This window comes from Bicyclus anynana, chromosome 10 (assembly GCF_947172395.1).
Source record: "Bicyclus anynana chromosome 10, ilBicAnyn1.1, whole genome shotgun sequence".
Taxonomy (NCBI): Eukaryota; Metazoa; Arthropoda; class Insecta; order Lepidoptera; family Nymphalidae; genus Bicyclus; species Bicyclus anynana.
In genome coordinates this window covers 10,519,908-10,533,495 of record NC_069092.1, presented here as the reverse complement: position 1 = coordinate 10,533,495, position 13,588 = coordinate 10,519,908, and the positions used below count along the sequence as shown (strand labels likewise).

General features: G+C 36.3%; 1 protein-coding gene across 1 annotated transcript; it reads left to right on the top strand.

Annotated features, from left to right (window-relative positions):
• The first annotated feature begins 584 nt into the window (after positions 1-584).
• LOC112042965 (uncharacterized) lies at positions 585-13,452 on the top strand. The gene is made up of 5 exons (XM_024078198.2): positions 585-770; positions 4,169-4,384; positions 7,004-7,215; positions 8,266-8,415; positions 10,069-13,452. Exons 1-5 carry the CDS (start codon positions 761-763, stop codon positions 10,153-10,155), a joined length of 675 nt encoding a protein of 224 aa, XP_023933966.1. The 5' UTR covers positions 585-760; the 3' UTR covers positions 10,156-13,452.
• The last annotated feature ends 136 nt before the right edge of the window (positions 13,453-13,588 follow it).

Here is a 13,588-nt window from a genome sequence, read left to right as displayed (position 1 = left end):
CTGTTTGATATTAGTAATTCGATGTAATTGCGACTGAACGACGTGGCGATTCGTATTTTTAGTAACTTTGGCATATGTATTCTGTGACTTTGAGTGAGTTATCGATCGATATGTTGCTGCAGTGCAATTTAACTTTAGACCAAAATCGAGACTGCCACACATCTGGCTCTATTTTGCTCAGCAAGGATTTCACATTTTCAATAGAAGTTGCAAATAGTGTGGTGTCTACATTACTCAAATTGGATACCTATATAGGTATTTATTTTACAAGAGTATTTGAAAATCAAAATTTTAAAAGCGTAGCGCGAATGAATTTCAAATAGTGTCATCTATTAGCGTTTGTGAAAACTAAACGTACCCATCAATGTACCCATTGATTTACATAGCGTGTATACAAGATGGCGCTTTTTCCCTAATTTACTTTGAATGTGTTGCCAAGGCACGCATGGCTTTGTTTTATGCCAGGGTCTGTGGTTCGAACGCACTCGTCTCGTTGCAATCGCAAACGCAATTAATATCACATTCTACTCAATATGTTCCTTGTTCTACTCTATGGCAAATATTTAGATTTTCATTTTAGTCTGTGGTCTACTGCTCTGTGGTTGCATAAAAAATTCCGAACACGATTCCGGTTGTATTGTTTGTTTGATTGTTTCTAACTTTCTTACTACAGTTTCAAATATTCTATAACGTTTTTCAAAAGAAGTACGATCACCTTTTCAAAAGTATTTTCATATAAAGTGATAAAAAATCTCCAAACATGTCTGGCTGTAAGTTATCCCAATTTTATTCTTTTAATTTTTTTGCCTAATATTTCACCATTTTTTCCTACAATGTTCGAAGTTACGCAATCCTTCGGCTTTACATTGTAATCAAAGTAAATTTAAATTAATAACAAAAACGAAGTTATTGACTTTTAGCTACAGCAGAGTCAAAATAACAAATAAAGTTTCGCCGAACATGATGCCGAAAAATAAGTACTTCCTGAACGTTAAAAAATGGGCGGATAGGTAGTAAATATTGCGCACTTGTAAATAATAGAGAACTATACTATACTAACTTATTGTAGAAGTGCTCTCTAGTCAAAACTAACCTATTTATAAAAATCCAAAGATACATTAATGGCCCAAAATACTGGCACATTTTAAAACATACAATGTCTCCTTTCTTACTGAAAACTATTCAAGGAAGTACTTATGACAACAAAGTTTGGGGCTTAAATTTGGGCCTATTAGTCAAAATTATGCTTAGATTGCTAGTCCTCTTTTAACAATAGTAGAATAATATTGTTCAGCATACAAAACAGGAATTAATTCTACAAAAAAAGTTGAGGGTCTGAGTCCTTTATCTGCTCTCTTCCAAAGCCACTACAGCCCAAATTCTATAATTGGCTATGGTACTTAGCCATGGTAGGACCATAGGCTGTCAAACATTCAGCCTTCATAAAGTTAAGTAGTCTTGCTATTGCCACCTCTCATTCAAAAAGTGTAATTATTTTTATAGACAACAAAACAACGTAACAAATGGTTACGACTAAATCTTTGGAAGAACTCAAAGGCTACACATTAGGGCATAGACAACACACTTTTTTTTAAACTAAACCATTAATAGAACACAAACTTTACAAATCTAAGCATACAAATACAGGAAGAGACTTTAGATACTATGTCCTAACATCGTTTGTAACAGTCTCAAAATGACTTTATGACTTTATGAGTCTTTATGACTCATTAAGCCAAACTTCTAACTTGCATTGAGAAATGCAAGAACTTTATTGACTATTTTATACTAAAACTCACCCTGTGTTTACAGTAATATCATTGATCGAAGTTACATTAAAGTTTACACAGTAATAAAATGCTTATCATAACAGTCACTTAAAACATATCTAGATTCTAGATTGTTGTTATCTGTAAGCATTTCATTGCAATTTGTCATTCAATCTGGGTGTGTGCACTGTGGAACTAAAAGGTATCTTTGATTTATTCTATTTTTACAAGAAGAATGTCTGATCTTTGATCCTCTTGTTAGGATTTCTAAACACTGCCACATTGTGTGACCTATATCAAGCTGCTCAATGGTCATGCATGAATTTAATTTGATAACTGATGGTAGAGTCTCTACAAATAGTCGAACTTGATATTTCAACACTCATAAACCTATATGTACCGTTGCGGGTATAAAAAATGCTTGTAAAAACTAAGCTTACTTGAAAAAACAAGTTTTTGATTTTGATGATTTGTTTATTGGTTCTAGAATGTGTTTTTTACTCCTGGTTTAGGTGTTACTAGTGTACTGCTAAAGAAACTATATTTTTTTTTCTTGTACGGCCAATCTGCCATCAGTCCTAAGACTATACACAAATTTCCTGTAGATGTGGAGGTCGATCCTCATTAAGAGTTGGCGCTGTTTTCAAATGTCCAGGTTGAGTATGCGTTTACGTTTCAGACACCTCAAATAGTCATCATTCAAGTGTCTGTTTGCCAATTTATTAGGATGAATGAGTCTCTTCTTATATCTTCCTAACTTCCTCCTTTACTGTGCAAATTTGCAAATTATGGTGTAGTTCCTCATTCGTGATAAACCACAGCAAGTTGGTGAACTATCGCTATATACTATAGAGATAGCAATGACAGATAGATAGAGCTATAGATAGGTAGAGCGATAGATAGAGCTGTTAGTGGGTACTAACCCAGTATTTTGTTTTACATTCTTTGTAGGGTATTTAGGCTAGTATTGCATGCACTACCACACAGTTAGGCACCATAGGCCTAGGCTAGGCTAGGCTGGCTTCAAGATGCATGTGTGACAACAATAAGCATGTCTATATAAAATGTAGTAAAGTGATTTGAAAAAATCTAATTCCATTCTGACAACACAGGCCTCAACTAGTTATTATGTGCATAAAATTATGTTCAAGTTACCATATTTGTTCTTTTATAAATATGCTTAGTGTATACAGGTATACACTCTTGCCATGCATGAATTCATTGTTACCGGATGTTATGTTAATGATTGTGAAATTTGGATACAGTCTAGCACAAGATCAAGGTGGTGTCTACCTAGATGTAAATATACTATTGCTAGAGGCCAGGCTATAAATACAAGCCTCTCAAGGAAGTGGGGCTCATTCCAGTATTAGAGTGGGAGCACTACAGTGTTATTCCAGATCCAGTTTGCAATTAAGTAAAAGTAATTATAGTCTGGCAAGTTTGTTGATGACACTCCCATGATATGCGGGCGACGGGGAAAAAGACTGCGCGGGAGTAATCGTGCGTACGGGGAAGTGAAGTCGTGAAAGCATCAGTCGTGGGTTTTTCATTCATTCATCGCTACACGCCCCCCAGGCCCACGCGGACAATCGGGAGTGTTACGAACGAAGTTGCCAAGCTATAATTGAGTAATTAAATTAGTGATAAGTAAATCACAAGTGTGTGCATGTATATTACACCTAGCAACAAAAATGTTGTGTTGCTTCAATTGTACCAGTTTCCATTTTTTATTTTTAGCTATTAGTCATCTTCTAATGTGATAAAAACTTAGTCATACATTTTATTACAATTGATATTTTGTCTAGCATATTTTTATAACATTTATTTTTACTTATTTATTGAGAAAAGTAGAATGAAAATAAAAACTTATTTCATACTAGCGGACCCTTCTACTTTATCTGTCAAAAGTCAATATTAAAAGATAGACATATTATAATGTGATTCACTTTTTTTTTAATCCTTTTAAGGGGAACAATTCAGTCATGCATAATTTTTGTTTAACTTCAAGTACTCTAAAGCCTCTTCCAGATTTTTCATTGATGCTCCGCTCTCGCTCAGTGTATTATTATACAATAAAAAAACCTGAAAAGATCTAATTGTAAGATCTTTTCAGGTTTTTTTATGTTGCCATGCAGCATGGCTGTGTATCATCAGTTTGAAAGATAAGGTTTATGTTGGTAGTTGAAGGTCTTTACACAACGTGGTTTCTAATATAACAGAACTTTATTGCATATACCATTAGTGAAAATGGTTTATAAATTAGTTTTGTTGATTATAAAAAGGAGTAAACCTAACAGACTCACAGTTAGATTGATTTATACTAATTAGGAAAAACAACTTAAATTAGTACTTGTACTAGAAAAGTAATTTCACCATAAAAACTTTTTTACTTTCAGATCCATACGGCGGTAATCCACCACAATACCCACCACCCCAGGGTCAGATCTACCCGCAGATTTATAATCCGGCGAACGCACCACCACCCGCTCAGAACCCCTACCAACCAGGGTTCCCTGTATACCCGAACCAGCCTGCCACTGCACCGCACCCTGCATCAATGTCTTACCCTGGAGGACCTCCACCACCATCCTATGGATACCCAGGCTTTGGACGTGAGTATAGCAAAATTATGTCAATACGAGAATAGATTTTTTGGAGTTTACTCCTTAAGAATCGATTTTTCATAAGACGCAGGTGCAAACTTATCTCATATTGACATTAAAGCTTGAATGGACTCCTTACAGTCACCATTATAGCAGAAGAGTGACGAAATGGGCTTTACACCCTTTATTGTCGGCCTGAGTCATGAGTATGGTCATTATCATTAAGATGTGATCGTTATTGCTAATGAATTTACACATTATATTAACACCTTAAGCTGATAGATATTGGGGTCTCAAGGTGCTGGAATAATCTGATCTTTAAAAGTCCTATGTCATGCAGTGGACGTCCATCATGATATGATGATGTTTATGACTCTCAGCCGTTCCAAACTGCATTGGAGTAGTGTGATGGGTCTAAGCTCCATATCCCTCCTATAGCGAGGAAAGTGGACTCCCATCAAAATATGATGATGTCTCCCAATTCTGGATTCCATGCTGGTGGTAATGGGGAATTGGGTGGAATAGTCCCTTAAGTTTGATCTAGTTCTCTAGTCTAGATCTATCTACGACTAATTATTACCAAACTAATGAATGCTAAAACTATACATTCCGAAACTGATTTGAAATGTAGAACAAACAGGGATAGAGGTGATTAATAAAAACTACTTTTATCAACAGGCAAAAATTCAGTTGTATATCAGACAGCATTCACTGGATAATTCAATCCACTTTGTCATTGAACGAAATAAACGTACTATTTTTAAATATGAGGCCCCGATACCAATTGCAAGTGCTCATAGTACAAACAAACGTTCCATCTAACCAGATGTGCTAGGTATGCTCACATGATCCCTAAAAATAAAACGGCTGGAATCCACAAAAATAACTTCTGCTGTAAATACAATATAAGTATGAGGAAAAATTATCGTTAGCTAAGTGGCTACCTATCAAAATGGTTGATAACTGATTAGTAATTGTTCTCAAAACCACTTATTTATTATCAGAACCATTAAAGATTTGTCATTGTGTTGATTATACCTATTTTTACACGACTAGCTGGTGCACACAACTTTATGTGTGTTTTTTATAATAAACATCAATGATGTGCCACACACATGATAGCCCAGTAGACATGACCTCTGCCTCCGATTCCGGAGGGCGTAGGTTCGCATCCGGTCCGGGGCATGCACCTCCAACTTTTCAGTTGTGTACATTTTAAGAAATTAAGTATCACGTGTCTGAAATGGTGAAGGAAAAACATTGTGAGGAAACCTGCACACCAGAGAATTTTCTTAATTTTCTGTGTGCTGCCAATCCGCATTGGGCCTATTGGCATAGCCTGTCCGGAAAAAATGAGATACTAGTTATGCCCTGCTAGTTCACCTAATGTAGATTTTTTTATTCTTTACAAGTTAGCCCTTGACTACAATCTCACCTGATGGTAAGTAATGATGCAATCTATGATGGAAGCGGGCGGGAAATTGTTTGGAGATGGATGAAAATCCGTCCGAAATAAAGTTACGGTTTCTACACGTTTCCGTTACATCGCTTGGCGGTGCTAGCTAACTAGCCACGGCCGAAACTTCCAGCCAGACCTGGATCAATTAAGAAAACCTCAATCAGCCCAGCTGGGGATCGAACTCGGGACCTCAGATAATCCTCTTGTAAATTCACCGCGCATTCCACTGCGCCACGGAATGCATCAGATTTTTTTTTATCAGATTGGATCCTATTCCAATAGGAATGTCAAAATAAAAAGTAACTTTGCTTTGCCAAGTTCACCTAGATCTGTTCATCCAATAAAACAATTCATTTTTTACTGGGAAGAACTATATTGGATGGCCGAATGGCGCACTAGCTAAGTGACCCTGTTATACCAACAATTTCCTGAATTCATCAAATTTTGTTGAATAATAAATTTAGCATAAAACATGAAAAATATAGCATGGAGGTGGTGTAGTTACATGGTAACATAATACTAAAATGAAATCATCAGTCATTGATAAAAGTAACATTTTTATCAATGACTTATGCATCCATCTGATTCACCATTTCGTGTGATATACCTACATTTACAATTACCTACATAAATTTTGAACATTATTACTTAAATATTTATAAAATACTGTCCCAGGTTGGGCTATGAAATACTGTCCTAGGTTGGGCTATGAAATACTGTCCTAAGTTGGGCTATGTAATACTGTCCTAGGTAGTTCTATGAAATACTGTCCTAGATTGGGCTATGAAATACTGTCCTAGGTTGGGCTATGAAATACTGTTCTAGGTTGGGCTATGAAATACTGTTCTAGGTTGGGGTATGAAATACTGTCCTAGATTGGGCTATGAAATACTGTCCAAGGTTGGGCTGTGAAATACTGTCCTAGGTTGGACTATGAAATACTTTCCTAGGTTGGGCATTTCATGGATTCACCGTGCGGGTGCCGGGTCCATTGCGTGGTAGAGAGAAAAACTCCGAGTAGAGTCCTGAACTTGTGACTACAGGATGTAGGGTTAAGGAATTCCTCGACGATATTCCTTAACCCTACATTTATTTATTCCCAAAAAATATTCAGTAAAATTAAAAAATTACAGGCAAAATTGAAATTAATCACCAAATTTGTTTTCCAGCGCTAGTGGAATGGATCCCCACGACCCCCAACGACGCGTACATGCTAACCGACCGCGCGGTGGTGGCTGGGTACGAGGGGCACGACCAGAGCCCCCTGTGGGTCATCCGCAGCAGATACGAGGGAGACCTGATCCCCGGCAAGCTGGCTATCAAGCACAAGGCGGCCTACGTTCCGTGGGGAGGCCGCGAGAATCAAGTCTTCAATATTGAGGTGAGCCGAGCTTCGACGCTTCAATGAAGTCTTGAAATAAGCATAGTGTAGTGATATTTGAACTCTACCTCTACTACAGGTGCTAAGTGCTAGTACATATACCTTTTTAGCAAAATGCTGAATTGTTTTATCAGTGGGATAAGTGGCTAAACCTAAATAAAGTCCTTGTAATCTAAGACTTGCATTACAAGACGGAGGTCTTGGGTTCGATCCCCGGCTGGGCCGATTGAGATTATCAAAATTGGTCCAGGTCTGGCTGGTGGGAGGCTTTGACCGCTAGTTACCACCCTACCGGCAAAGACGTACCGCCAAGCGATTTAGCGTTCCGGTACGATGCCGTGTAGAAACCGAAAGGAGTGTGGATTTTCATTCTCCTCCTAACAAGTTAGCCCGTTTCCATCTTAGATTGCATCATCACTTACCATCAGGTGAGAGAATAGTCAAGGGCTAATTTGTAAAGAATAAAACTTTTTCGTTAATACTATTTATTAGTTACTCACAAACTTTCAAATAGTAAAAGAAAATCACTATTCTTTTACTATTTGAAAGTTTGTGAGTAACTAATAATATGATAACGTATTAAGACCATGACTTCTACTAATTTACTTATTAGTCATAGTCAACAGCAGTGCAATCCCAATTTGTAAACAAAAGAACGAATTTCTTAGAAATGTTTTTTTTTTATTGCATGTTGCCGACAGTCGAGTTTATTAGTTTATTACGATAATAAAACGATAAAATAACGTTCACAGTTGCGCGGTTTACACTAATTTTGACAACAACTAACAAAAAAGGTACTTTTTATTTAAATTGTTGATGTTATAGAGAGTGGGTGTAACGCTATATACAGTGTATCGTTGTGTGAAAAGTAAGCTAAACCAACCAAAGCCAAATGACGTCGATGTGTTGTTGACGCTTTAGGGAGTTTAGCGTTAAATCGAGTGACGTTATATGGAGTTTACACTGTGTTTTTGACTTCAACCCTGTGGTCTGACCATAAAGCTAACTTGTTTTTTTTTAAACGATTTATCATTTTCAATGTTGCGTTAGGTTTGCTGCGCCCGCCCCGACCGTGTGCGCTGGGTCGACAGCAACAACGGCGTGGTGCCGCCGAGTGCCGTCGTGGGCGGCAACACTGCGTCGGGCGAGCCGCTCTACATCGGCAGAGTGAGGGAGCAAGGCTCGCTCACTCCGGGCAAGGTAACTTCGAGTGATTCAGTAGGGGTAGGGAGTTGGGAAGGGTAGGGGGTTAGGGGTAGTAGCGAAGTTTGACCGAGTCGACTAGTTTATTACAAAAAACGGCTGGAAATTTTGACGGCCTCCGTGGCGCAGTGGTATGCGCGGTGGATTTACAAAACGGAGGTCCTGGGTTCGATCCCCGGCTGGGCAGATTGAGATTTTCTTAATTGGGCCAGGTCTGTCTGGTGGGCTGTGGCTATTTAACACCCTACCGGCAAAGACGTACCGCCAAGCGATTTAGCGTTCTGGTACGATGCCGTGTAGAAACCGAAAGGGGTGTGGATTTTCATCCTCCTCCTTACAAGTTGCCCGCTTCCATCTAAGACTACATCATCACTTACCATCAGGTGAGATTGTAGTCAAGGGCTAACTTGTAAACAATAAAAAAAAAAAAAAAAACTCACGGGATATAACGTCGGAGTATGCCTGACTGGTTTCGTACCCATACGGGGCCCTTAGGCATAGCGATGACGTACAGCCAAGTGATTTAGCGTACCGGTACGATTTCGTGTAGAAACACGTGTGAATTTCATCCTATTCCTAACAAGTTAGCCCGCTTCCATCTTAGATTGCATCATCACTTACCATCAGATGAGATTGTAGTCAAGGGCTAACTTGTACATCTTTATAATGTTAGTATTAGGTTTGTATGATCGCAGTTCTGTCATAGACTCAGCCCTTTTTAAAGGACAAAATATCTCTAAGAATCTCTCGTCTTCTCTAACATTTGGATTGCATCGTCACTTACCATCAGGTGAGATTGTAGTAATGGACTAACTATTGTTTGGCAAGACACTTCCATGATATGCAGGCGACGGGGGCGAAGGACTGCGCGGGTCGCTCGTCGCTCCCCCCTCCCGGCTTGCGCGGATCATGTTCGGGAGTGTTACGAACGAATTTGCCAAGCTATAACTTGTAGAGTATAATAAAACCCCGACCCGTACAGATTTACCACCCGTGTCAAAGATACAGCCAGCGCCGACCCGAAGTAAATTTTAAAATGGAGCGAGATCCAATTATGGCGCCTCTCTCTCTCCTGGCGTTTGGTCCTAATAATATGTAGATACTTATACCAAATTATGAGTATAAAGTAAGAATGGAACGTTAAGATCTCGATCATACACTGGGGTGACCAATTGAAAAAATTAGGCGCAGTACCGTACTGTAGACCGTGGATTTTAGAAGTATGTAATAGAATATCGATAACTTCTAATATCATACTCCCGGACACCAGATGGCGAAGCGATGTCGCCCACGCACTGTATTCATGCGTGTCTCGTTCATATCTTCGCCTAAAATATAGATAATTAAAAAAAAACCTTTTACTTTTCTTTATCATTTAGGCGCTCTCTATAGGATTTGGCGCCTGTAGCGAATGCTCCGTTCGCCGTATTTTATTTTTATGTAATAGAATATCGATAACTTCTAATATCATACTCCCGGACACCAGATGGAGAAGCGATGTCGTCTACGCACTCTATTCATGCGTGTCTCGTTCATATCTTCGCCTAAAATATAGATAATTAAAAAAAACTTTTACTTTTCTTTATCATTTCGTATGGATACAGCTTTAGTCTCAGTCAATTGTTATAAAAAAAAATGTCTAATTTCCAGGTGCACCCGAGCCACGGAGCCATGTACATTTCGTTTGCCGGCAAGGAGGTCGCGCACAGGCAGTATCAAATACTTTGCAGCATTTAAATCACACGTGTCTCACTGGTGTAAGTTTGCATTTTTTATTTTGTTACTATTTTTATTATTATTATATGCATTATTAAAATAGAATGTAAGATAATTCATATGTTGAGACATCAAGGGTCTGTGCCTCAGACGAATTATATAGGGACCTGTCTCGCTAGACAAAGATCAAGAGTCAGTGATCTAACGGCTTTACAAAAACTGTTTCTATAGAATCTATGTTTCGTTGTGTAAAGAACTTTCTAAAAAAGCTCGTGGAATTAAACGGTCAACATATTCTGGTTTACTAGAAGATGAACTTCCATTTCATTTCTAAGTATTTTTACCTTTATTAAATCAAATTTATAATAAAAACAATATCTATAAAGTATAAATTTTTAAGCCAAAAGAGCAAAAAATCGATCAAGTATTTGAATATTATGTGTAATGAGTTTAAGCAATGAGTTTGTTAATCTGTGTAAAAAAATACACGTGTGTATTGCGAATCAAATATGTCGTGTAAGGAATACTATTTACACACAAGATACACACAAAAAATATATTTATTGATGTTAAATATTTCCCATGTGTTAGTCCCTCGTCCCCCACAAAAAATTACGGATAATTTTGGTGGTGAATTTAGGTGGTATACAAGTCCATATGTAATTGGTCTGAGGCCTGTGCAGACAGAAAGTGTTTAAGAGTTCTGTGTTCTTTGCAATGTTTGTAACTTTATAGTATAGGAGCCGAAGAGGGAATTTTTGGATTCACTCGGACCTTGCATGTTGTTGAGTACTCACCAAGTTATCATCAATTTGGTGGGCCAAAAAATACTACAAATTAAAAAAAATATGTCAAGCTGTATACATTACAGAGAAGGCAAAACTCACATCGAAATCTTTCTGTCTGTGAGGACCTTTATTAAGTATTTTTTTTAAAGATAAGAATTTATAAACATTTTTATATTACTGTAATGTGTTATTTGATGTAGAAATCTTATTTCTTTCTTATATTATTTGGATAGAATATGAAAAGTCAATTATCGTGCAAATGTATTAAAATACCGTTTCGCGTATACTGCAAAATACAAGTTTGTGCAATTTTGTGCAGTTGAAATGGGTATAAATTAAAATCATATTTTTATGTATACTTACAGCTAAATTATTTTTAGCTGGTTCTTGAACACACATAAAATGTACATTTTTTTTATCTTTTACAAACAAACACTTAAAACTAAGTTTCCACTTCATGGTATTTTCCTCAAACTCATGGTGTTTAATCGTTTGAGAGGTTATTCAATCAGCATAATATTTCCAACGTATAATAATATAAGGCAATTTTATTGTGCTTCACAATAATTAATTAATAATTTATGTGATCCGAGTAATATTATAATTAATAATGTTAATAATGTGTATTTTTACAAGTATGTGTTCTATGTAATGTTGTGCCAATAAACAGTACATTTCAAAATGGCGCACAGACTATCTGTTTTGATCGAATATTGGCTACTGTATCACATCTTAATATATAAATGTGAAAGGTTCATCACGATATCTCGAAAACCGCTTAACTTGCAAAGTTGAAATTTGGCGGGGAGGTAGTTACTGTACTTAGAAGACGTCCACTAAGAACGGACTTTGCGAGAGGGCCGTATTAAGGAGGTCTAAAGCTTTCTATCAATTGGTTGGTTGCGTAACTGTCAAAGCAAAGCTTGACTGATAGTTTTGATATATTGTCGCAGAAATGACGATGTACAATATTATATTATGTAGGTAACTTGATCATTTTTATTTCATTATTGTGTTTTTACTAAATATAAACAATACATTGCCAAGTATTGGGAATACAAGTTACGATGTTAACTTATAAAGCAATGAACAATTTACAGACCAATGTGACTATGGATGATGATCTAAGAATACTACAATGTAAAAAAAAAACACAGAAAAACAAAGCGCCACCTATGAGACTCAGATGTAAGTAAAAGGGTTCGTTTCAAAGTTCTTTAAGAACGCCATCTATTGGTGGCTTAAAATAATAAACGCTGTTTAAATACTTGCCTGTAGATGGCAGCACGCATCGCCCGATTATAATTTTCGTAACGTATTCAGCAACTTACTCTTAAAGTCAAGCGTGTGTAAAAAAGGTTTTATTTCAAAAATATATTCCATACCTCAGTGGCGTGTACTTCATAGATGCAAAAATAAACTGCCTACCCTGCAGTCATTAAAAACCCATATCGGAGAAGGGAGTTTTCTATTTTGTATACTCTGTAAGTACAATCCATACCCTAGTTAATAAAAGTCTTATGCACGCCACTGCCTATATCTATTAAGACATTTTAAAATGATCATAAAATAAATACATGAAGTCACTGCAGACAGTCGTGTAAAAAGGGGAATAAGTTACAGTAGCCAATGTACAAAGTGCTCTAAATATAATGTATTTTTATATTGAAGCAAATAGGTAAAAGCGTATTTTGAAAGTTTTCTTTGTTGGTGCTATGTATACTGTTTATAATATAAGAGTTGTTAGAGATAAATGTCTTGTTGTCTAATGCTTACATAATGTCTCTTTTACATGTAGTAAAGCCTCGTTTATATACAGTATGTTTTATAAAAAGGTACTAAAATGCTCTAAAAAAAAAACATTTTTTCATAATAATATTGACTACGCCATTAAATACGTAGATTACTACGTATCTAATTAGTTAACTTTAGTATTTTAAAAATGCATGTAATGTATACCTACAGGAAATGATCTAATTATCTAATATACAGGGTGCTCGGCAGTATTTCCCATATGGTATTAACGAGACCACTTATAGGAACCGAACTAATATTTTATTAACTACAAAAAAAAGTTATCATACAAAGTAATTCAAATAATACCGACTATCCAAGAAACACACGCCTTTAGGTAACTAAGCGACAACATTGCATCTTAAAATATAAATACATCATTATTATAAGGATAGCGTATAAAGGACACATTTTAAGATGTATTTACAATAATATTATTTATCCGAAATTTAATTTTTCAATTTAGAACTCTTTCTTGAACATTTTTAATTAATTTTTAATGAAGAATATAACCCTAGAGTTATGAGTGACTCCCGACCACCCTGTATAATAGTTGTTGTGTATTTGAAACTCGTGTATAAAAGGCATTATGTTTTATAAGCAAAAGACTAGAGACAATTAAATCTGTATTTAATAATTCAAGTGCAAAACATCTAAAAGGTGCAATGCTATTTTAATATACATATAAATTTTTTAAATATGTTTATAAAAAATAAAAGTTACGTTGTAATACATTGTCACCTGTTTTTTATTTAACACTTCATCAAACGGATATTAAAAATTCTTTCAACCATATTATCAGCTAGTAACATAGTCTACGCGGGTAAAACCGCTAGAGGTCTGCCAGTTTATAATATTAGTTAGAAATGAGA

Coding starts and splice junctions, on each gene's coding strand:
- LOC112042965 (XM_024078198.2), top strand. Junction 4,385..7,003: donor TGGATACCCAGGCTTTGGAC/GTGAGTATAGCA, acceptor TTTGTTTTCCAG/CGCTAGTGGAATGGATCCCC. Junction 8,416..10,068: donor GCTCGCTCACTCCGGGCAAG/GTAACTTCGAGT, acceptor TCTAATTTCCAG/GTGCACCCGAGCCACGGAGC.